The sequence below is a fragment of the Arachis ipaensis genome, chromosome B10 (assembly GCF_059453495.1).
Source record: "Arachis ipaensis isolate K30076 ecotype BB chromosome B10, ASM5945349v1, whole genome shotgun sequence".
Classification (NCBI taxonomy): Eukaryota; Viridiplantae; Streptophyta; class Magnoliopsida; order Fabales; family Fabaceae; genus Arachis; species Arachis ipaensis.
Window position 1 is genome coordinate 23,992,401 of NC_142435.1, and position 10,114 is coordinate 24,002,514.

At 36.2% G+C, this 10,114-nt stretch overlaps 1 protein-coding gene across 1 annotated transcript; it reads right to left on the bottom strand.

Annotated features, from left to right (window-relative positions):
* Window positions 1–772: 772 nt before the first annotated feature.
* LOC107621666 (uncharacterized) lies at window positions 773–1,997 on the bottom strand. The gene has a single exon (XM_016323690.3). It carries the CDS (start codon window positions 1,819–1,821, stop codon window positions 1,156–1,158), a length of 666 nt encoding a protein of 221 aa, XP_016179176.1. The 5' UTR covers window positions 1,822–1,997; the 3' UTR covers window positions 773–1,155.
* Window positions 1,998–10,114: the final 8,117 nt, after the last annotated feature.

Sequence of the window (10,114 nt, forward strand, 5' to 3'; positions counted from 1 at the left end):
TCCTAATGAAAAAGTTTGATAAATATATTCTTTACGACACATCATCATCTAATTAGTAGAATAATTAAATTAATTAATAAATATATTTTTTTGAAAATTAATTTGATGCATTTGATTTTTCAAAAATTAAATTAACAAATATATAATCTTTCGAGAGCATTTTACTTGGTAACCCCCATATATATTGTCTTTAAACAATATAACATATAATATATAATATATGAGAATAAGATAACTATTGACTAGCATCATATAAAACAAAAAATTAAAATAGACTAGATGAGTCAACTAATAAATAAGTAACCAGCATTAGTTTCACACAATGGAATCCTAAATAGTAACATTATGACGGTGCTAGGAGACAGGAAGTTTCATTCGCATGCCTTTATTTGTATATTAATCTCCGAAAACTGGTGTTACATGTGAGATTTGCATTGGTTCTTGTATTTAATTTAAGCCTACATCGTCTTCCTAACAATTCCGTAATTTGCACTTAGACAGTTAGACCATCTAAACTATAATAATACACTCAATTCAGTAATTAATTAGTTCACGTCAACTTAACTTGTATAAATTCACTTCCAGTAATTATATTAATAAAGCTTGCTGAGTCACAGCAAAAGACAATCATTTTAATATTGAAATATATTACATTATTAGAGTTTCACAAAAATAAAAATGTCATGTATAATTTGCATAAATTTTTGAATAATGAGTCATATCAATATAAATTAAATAAGGAAAAATCTAAGGACTAGCAACTTTGTTAAATTCTGGTCAGCAAAAAAAATTGAACTATTGGATGAAATCTCACACCATTCTCATACCATTAAAATCATTATTGATGGTTATTTGATGGCTACAAATCACAAAAATTGTTAGGCCTAGCATTCCTCATTAAATAATATGACAGAAGGCACATATGATAAATTAAAACTGCTAGTTAAAAATGTAAATTAAATTGAAGCATATACATGAGAAATAACACCAACAACAACATGGTCCTTAATTAGCACTTGTTGTGTAACAAATCTTGTGGTCCCATTCACAATTACATGTTCCAAAATACTAAATTTTGAAACATTATATATGTCTACAAGATGTAGAGATCCAAATCAAGCTAGTTAATTAATTAAGTAGCTAAAACATCTTAGCTTACACGGTAGTTGCATTCTTCATGTTCCAAAAAGCGTAGCACCCTCTAATAAGAAAACCACCACGTGCACATTTATTATGCTTCAAAGTAGAAGAAGATTTAATAGTAGCAGTAGGAATAGACCTTGATGATGATGATGAGTGTGAGAAGGAGACGCTACTAATTCCCTCATTATTACCATGATTATTATGATTTTCTCTCATGGAAAATGAAGGGGAAGATGATGAATTATAATTATTATATGCAAATGACCAAGAAGAAGAAGACAATGAAGAAGAAGATGATGGTGACCAAGATGAAGATGGTGACACATGATGAGCTTTCTTACTTGATGATAGTCTTAACCAAATAGTTGAAATGACATCATTGACCCTCTTTGATGAGTAGTAGCTCCTCCTCTTCTTCTTGCCACTAGTAGGGGTATTATTGGAATAAAAAGAGGGTGGAGGTGTAAGTGGTGGCAACAAAGAAGAATCAGACAAAGGGTGTTTAGGTGTTCCAGGTTGTGCCTCCCACGTGAATGGAACTGAAGCCACTGATTTTTCTCCATAGTAGAAAATTCTTGATGAAGAACCTTCTTCTTTGGCCATAAGCTTTGAGAAGAACCTTTCATCATGCTTTATTCTAAAGGACTTTTCAGCTGATGACGAATTATTTGAATGCATTTTTTTGCTTGTTTTGTGTATACTATATACTTTGAGCAATTTCCTTGTGTATAATATATGGTGCTATGGCTCTAGCTTCAGATCTAAAATTGAATGCCTCTAGATCCGAAAATAAGAGAGACACATTATATATTAGACTCTCTCTCTCTCTCTTCTCTCATAATCTCCAAGTAGCAATATCTTAATGCTTTTGCTGTACCTTACTCTAGGGACATATAAATATGGGTGTTCACGTTATTCTAGGTTCTACATCATTATGTATTTGTATCTAAATATATAAAAAAATTTTAAAGTATACCAATATATTTAATAATTTTTAATCATTCATCTTAATTATATAAATTATATATATTTTTTATAATTAAAATTAATAGCTAAAAATTATTAAAATATTAGTACGTCGATATATTTAAAAAATTTATATATATATATTATTTATTTATTTTAATATATATTTTATATTTTAGTATATTTTATATTAATATTTAATTTAATAATTAATTTTTTTGTATACGTAGCGATAAATAAATATAGCTTTTGTTTTGTGCATCAACTATAAGAGTATACAAGAGCAATAATGTGTCATTAATGGAAACTGATTTCTAATTATCATTGTTATATATTTTAAAACAAAAGAATATAAATTTAATTAATCTTTTGAAAAAACATTAATATAGGCAAAAAATAAATTTTGACAACATTTAAAAATTCAAAAAATAATCACAATAATCATATACTAATATAGACTATACGAAAATAAATGGTCACTTTTTTAGCTATATAAAATATTAGTTGTTATGAACATGGATCCTCCATCTCTATAGTTTTCTCACTTTATCAATTTATTGGAATTAGGTGGTGCAATAGGCACGGTGTTGTTTTTCTATTATTTTTAAGAAGTTGAATTTTATATATTTAATCTTAAAAATTTTGAATTTAATATTAATAATTTAAAATAAAAATAAAAAATTTATAAATTATTTAATATTTAGAATATATAAAATAAATAAAATTAAATAAAATAAAATATAATAAAAAATTATTATATTATTATTATGTGTAACAAAAATATAAAATAAATATAAACATTTACAAATATTATTTACAAAGTAGTCATTTATAAATATTATTAAAATTATTTATTTTTTTAATCTTATTTAATTTAAAATATATAAAAATCTAAATTCAAAAAATTCTTTATATTCATGCATAATTCTAATCGATAAAATAACACTTGTTTTTTCATTTCAAATATATATTTAACATCTTAAATTATTTTTAATTTTATTATTCTTTCAAAATTTTTTATAAAATTATTATTAATAATTGATGTTAATAATCCTAAAAATTAATATCAAAATATATTATATCTTCTTAACTAACATAAATATTCTAAACTTATATAGATGACATTCTTCTTTAATTTGGACAAAAATCAACTTGCAATCAATTAAGATATGAACAAAATTTCTAGTGAAAGATGAGGAATATGAACAAAGAACAACTAGAATAGGAAGAAAATAGAAAGAAAAAATTCAAAGAAAGAAAAAAAAACAGGCAAATACTTTTTTTCTTAAGTTTGGAATGTATAAATAAAATAATCCTAACGTAAAAAATTATCGTTGGAAGGAGAACCTTGTTCCTATAGTTAGTAATTACTGATGAAACAATGGGAGCGACTCTGATCTAAAAAGAGGATAAGCAACAATTGTCGATATACTTCATAATCAAAGTGTTCCAGAATACGAAAACACGATATTCACGACTCAAAAAATTGGCTTTCGTCCTACTCATTTCATCAAGGCGACTAAGACAGTATTTTCAAAGCCACCAGATTGTAGTCCACATAAATCAATCCATCAGACAAGTGCTCCAAAAACTCGACCTGACAGGAAGAATGATGACATGGTCCGTCGAATTGTGATAATTCGATGTGACTTACCAACCAAGACACTTCATCAAGGCCCAAGCCATGGCGGACTTCCTAGCTGAGATAACCATCCAATATCCCGCTCTCCCGGTGCAATGGTGGACGCTCCACATCAACGGAGTGTCCAACCAGATTTCGGGGTGTGGAAGAATAATCCTAGAAAACTCATAAATACTCTTATACGAACCATCCATCAAATACGAGTTCCGAGTGTCAAATAACCAAGTTGAGTATAAGGCCATCATAGCGGGACTTCCCTTGGCCAAAGAACTCAAAGTTAAAAGTCTGGAAGTGAAAAGTGACTCACAAGTCATCATGTCTCAAATTAACGAAACGTACCAAGTCTGGGACCTCCTATTTCAAAAATACTTGGAGAAGGCCAAGGAAATACTAGAGTGGACCTACTATCAAAGCTGGCCTACAGTACCAAGTCCTCTGGAGAAAACCATTCCCTCATCCATGAGACGATCAAAGAACCATCGATTACATTGATCTTGAATCAGCAAGAAACACCAGATTGGACAACCCTAATCAAACAGTTAATAAAGGAAGGCAAACTCCCAAGCAACTCAGCTGAGTAGAAATGACTGAAAAGGGAAGCATCCAAATACACAATAATCCAAGAAACCATATACCAGAGGGGCATCTCTCAGTCGCTTTTCAAATTCCTATGTCCCGACCAGATAGAGTATGTCATGAGAGAAGTGCATGAAGGCTGCTGCGGCCACCACATGGGAAGGAAAGCCCTGACCCAGAAACTAGTAAGAGTCGGGTACTATTGGCCAATCATAATTTACGACTCGATGCAACTCGTGAAGTCGTACGTCAAATGCCAAGAAAATGAGAATTTTTACAAAGTCCTAGCAAAAGATTTGTCCCCTATCACGGCTTCCCGACCTTTCGTAATATCGGGAGTCAACCTCATGAGCCCCTTCCCTCTGGCCTCGGGACAGCCCAAATTCTTTATAGTGGCCATCAATTACTACACCAAATGGATAGAAGTCGAAGCCTTGGCTAGTATAACGGCTATCCAATGTAGAAAATTTTTCTGGAGGCAAGTGATCAAATGATTCAGTATTCCAAAGGTCCTTACTTTAGATAACAACACCCAATTCGCCGATAAGAAATTCCACAACTTCTTTGAAGCACAAAGAATTTGGAAACACTTTTTCTTCGTGGAACATCCTCAAGCCAACAGACAAGTTAACGCTACCAAGAAGAGACTGGAACAAAGGAAGGGCGACTAGGCAGACGAAATCGGTTCCGTCCTTTGGTCGTATCGCACCAGCCCGCAATCGGTGATCGGAGAAATACCTTTCCACATGACCTACGGCATGGAGACGCTAATCCCAGTGGAAATCAAGGAATCAAGCCCCAGATTCATCCTCGGAACCTTTGACCAAGAAGTAGAAAAAGACCTAGTAGACGAGGTCTGGGAGTTAGCCTACCTAAGGGAAATAGCTTTCAAGCAAAAGCTGGCCCTTAGGTACAACCAAAGTGTGAAGAAACGAGCCTTCGAGGAGGGAGACTTGGTACTCCGGCACAATGACATAAGAATTCGGAAGCCTGGTGAAGGAAAACTCTCACCGAATTAGGAAGGACCCTACCACGTCCAGAAACCATGTGGCGAGTTGGCCTGTCAGCTAGAAAGACTTGATGGGTCTATAATACCCTGAACTTGGAACACTGTCAACCTCAAAAGTTCTACTTGTGAAAACGGGGGTAGCACTAACATGTTACACAGTCCTCTCCACTTGTCAAAAAGCAAAGGTACTCTTCCCTCCCCCCCTAATGAACCCGTGCGGGCAAAAGAAGGTTTTGATGAGGCTTGAGTTTTTCTTTTTCTTTTTTTTTTATCTTTTATTTCATTTTTATATATAGATTACTCCATTTGTTCATTTATAAAGTACTTACCTTTCCCTTAAATATATTTCAAAATTTTTCCTAAGTTATCTCCACAACACCCAGGAGTGATCAACCCGAAAGCCAGAATCTAAATACACCAATATTAAACAAATATCCAAAGAAAAATGCGACGCAAATTTTGTTAAACTTAACCAAAATAACATAAATACGGTTAGAAGTCTTTCTTAACCACAACCCATCGGACATACATTCAAAATATAAAGAAAACAAAACTTAAAGCAACTAAGTGTTCTTCTCAATATTAAGATCCATGATCTAGCCATCACAGACATCTTTAAAGGCACCAATTCAGCATACGTTAAAATCAAAAGCAAGAAAGGAAACCTGCGACTTCAAAGCTTCCTCGGTAGCCGACATAGCTTCCTTCACATTCTTTACAATCTCCTTGTTCCTTATTTTCAGTCCATTCCTCGCCAGCTGTCTTCGGGTCCTTTTTTGCCTTCACCCTAGCAGCCTCGGTCGCATCCCTCTCAGGCCGGGCAGTCGCCAGGTTGGACTGAGCTTGGCAGAGTTTTCCATCTAGTACTCGAGACTGACCTACCACCAACTCCGTTTTGCGAACTACTGTCGCCGAACAGAGTAGTGAGCAGTAGACCCACTTTGCCTAGCCGGCCAAATCACAGTAAGTGAATTAACCTTCCATCACTGGAAATAGATGCTCATCAATAAAACTGGGGGTGTCAAAGGCCTTGTTCATCACCGTCATGGACTCAACCTCCTTCCCCTTTTCACTAGTCTTGGCCTTCCTTTTCTATTGGGGCTTCGGGTTTGGGATCTCATGAAGATCATCCTCAGCCTAAGAAACCACGACCGTACACCCCCCATTGGCAATAGCTCCCGAGTTAACGACTCCTCGGGCTGGGGTTGTGCCTCTTCTTCTTCCTCCACTTCAAGGAAGGCGGCCATCAAATTTTCCATGGTAACTAACCCTCCGGCCATGTAAACTGCAAAAGGTAAAATGCATAATCACACCAATATAGAAGTTAACAAAATCAAAGCAAAGCAAGGAAACCTACCCACATACTGACGACCGGCCTCCCGATCACCCTTCACACATCGGAGGTTTAGCAGCCGATTCCCCAAAACTACCATCAACACATCAACTATATTTTTTATTTCTCAACTTAATCCCTTGTATGTCACTTTTATCAAGTAATCAGTAGTAGCCTCATACTTCCAGTATGTCGGGAACCTCCTCTCCCCTTCCAGAGTTAACCAGAAAGGGTGATGTCCCATCGCTGGCCTCACTTTGAAGTACCCCTCTTTAAAACCATGAAAGGAGTCGTCAAAGAGCCTAATAATCTTTCGATTTTGGATGGCTCGGAAGGTCATGTACCTCTTCTTATGCATGCCCTCTCGATTCAGAACGGTGAGCATGAAAAAGTACAAAAAGACCTCCACGACAGCCGGGATCTGAAGATACTCACACACAAGCTCAAAACACCTAATAGCTGCCCAGCTATTATAGTGGAGGTGCGAGGGAGCCATGCTACACCGATTTAGGAGAAAAATTATGAAGTTGGAAAAGGGGAAGTGAATCCCTGTAACGCTGAACATGGGTTTGTAGACCCACATCCAATCCTATACTCGAGCACCCGATATATTGACATAACAGACACGCTCCTACAGATTGGGGAGCGAAAGCTCATAGTGTCCTCCACAGCACCCCCTCCACAAATGACGTCAGTCTCACAGAGTTCTGTAAATCCTCCTCACCAACACGCGAAGGGGTCCCCATGATGAGCGGATATTTTATACGCTTTTTGGCATCATTTTCATATAGTTTTCATTATGTCTTGTTTAAGTTTTATTATGTTTTCATAGGTTTTAGTGAAAAATTCATAATTTTGGATTCTACTTTGAGTTTGTGTATTTTATGGTGATTTCAGGTATTTTCTGGCTAAAATTGACGAGCTTGAGCAGAAGTCTGATTCAGAAGCAGAGAAAGGACTACAGATGCTGTCAGGATCTGACCTCCGTGCACTCGAAGAAGCTTTTCTAGAGCTAAAAAAGTCCAAATAGCATGCTCATAATGGCTATGGAAAGCTAACATCCAAGGCATTCCAAAAATATATAATAGTTTATACTTTGCTTTAGAAATGAAGACCCAAAACTAGCGTTCAACGCCAGCCACTAGCCTTGTTCCTGGCATCCAGCGCCCACAGGGGAGCAGCTGGCCTCGAACGCCCAAAAGGGAGTCCCAAGCCAGCGTTCAATGTCCCTAAGGGGTACTAGCTCATGGGAACACTCAAGCTCAGCCCAGACACTCACCAAGTGGGCCCCAGAAGTAGATTTTTGCACCCCTAAGACTAGTCTATCATATTTCTATAATCCTTAGTTATTAGATTAGTATATATAGGAGGAGATCACCCTTGTTTAAGAACTTTTGATCTTCTTCCTCCCCCATTATTTTTTAACACTATTATGTATAGTATGAGTCACTAACCTCCTAAGGTTAAGGTTAGGAGCTCTGCTGAGTTTCATGGATCAATAATATTACTGTTTTCATTCAATATGTCTGATTCTATTATCTTATGTAACTTCGTTCTTCATCTTATGAATTGAGGGTGACCTATGACAATCACCCTTGTTCTACATGGGTTCTGTGCGATTCCTGACCCAGATAACGTTGAATTAAAGCTAGAGATTGCCTTGCGGATTCTAATAGAGCATCTGAGCAACTTTGGATATGTGACATAGAATCCCGTTAACTATGGGTGCGTGAAGTCACTGTGGCGTTAAGGCTAGAGTCAGAGAAGCAGCACTTTCTGATCTGGAAGATCTGCCTTGTCTGTGGCACCTTAAGTATGACCATGAATGGGAGTGGATTACTTAACGCTTCATCTTCTGCTACAGTGAGAAACGTAGAGGTGGCTTGATTAGAGGACATGAGTCATCTCAACATGGTGGATTGCTACAGTAGAGGAGGTTAACTTGATGAGAGGATATGAGCTAATCACTTACGGCTGCCATTGAAGAAATCAGAAGGTTATTGAAGAAGACAGTAAGAAAAGTTAATCCGGAAAGACAAAGCATCACCGAAGCCTCAACCATTCTATCACTATTGAATTCCCATATATCTAGTAATTTTTATTTATTTAATTTGTTTTATACTTTTTCCATGATAAACTATAATTTCTATCTTCCTAACTAAGATCTGCAAGGTATTCACTGCTTGCTCAAACCAACAATCTCCGTGGGATCGACCCTCACTCACCTGAGGTATTACTTGGACAACCCGATATACTTGTCGGTCTATCTGTGCAAAACGTGCGGAGCCAGTTTCGTGCACCACCCCACCACATCGGAAGTACACAAATAATACGTCCGTGGATCTTCCCCGATTGGAAACATGAGCCCCTGCTGAGGTTCGGCTTTCCTTTGCACCATACCTACAAATTGGGGACATGATGCACCACTATTTTGTGGTATATTTTGTACTTAGTTGAGTGGATTTTATCCACTAAACTCACACTTATTTAGATAATTCGCATGTTTTACATTTTCCTTCCTGATTCTGTGCTATGATTGAAAACATGCTTCTTTGGCCTTAAATTACTAATTTTAATCCTCTCATATTACCATTCGATGCCGTGATCTGTGTGTTAAGTGTTTTCAGGCTTTATAGGATAGGAATGGCTTAGAGGATGGAAAGGAAGCTTGCAAAAATGGAAGGAACACAAGAAACTAAGGAGCTGACCAGCGAGGAACGACGCGTGCGCGTACCTGACGCGTGCGCGTGAAAAGTAAAATTGCACAGCGATGCGTGCGCGTACTTGATGCGTACGTGTGACACGCAAAGATGACCATCGACGCGTACGCGTGACTGACGCGTACGCGTGACATACGCCACGTGCAGAAAGTGCAGAAGACGCTGGGGGCGATTTTGGGCTGAGTTTGGACCCAGTTTTCGGCCCAGAGAACACAGATTAGAGACTGCAAAGTGAGGAAATCAGGAGATTCATTCACACAACTTGCATTCAGATAATTTTAGGTTTTAGATGTAGTTTTCTAGAGAGAGAGGCTCTCTCCTTTCTCTAGGTTTTAGGATTCTTAGTTTAGTTCTTCTCAATTTCAGATTTCTACCTTAGTTTAATTTAGTTTTCTCTTCTACTATTATTAGTTCTAGCACTTTAGTTATCTATTTCTCTTATTGATTATTTTATGTTGCTATTTTAGTTTATGAATTCTCATGTTAGATCTGATTTTCTATTTAATGCAATTTGAGGTATTTCATATTTATGATTGCTTTCTTCAATTTATGTTATTGATGCTTTCAATTAGTTATTTGGAATTTATTATCTCTCATTGATTTTCTATGTTTTTATGTTGTGCCTTCCAAGTGTTTGACAAAATGCTTGGGAGGGTTTTAAGTTAGATTTTTCTCCTCTTAGCCTTGGTTGAGTAATTAGAGACACTTGAGTTATCAAATTGATT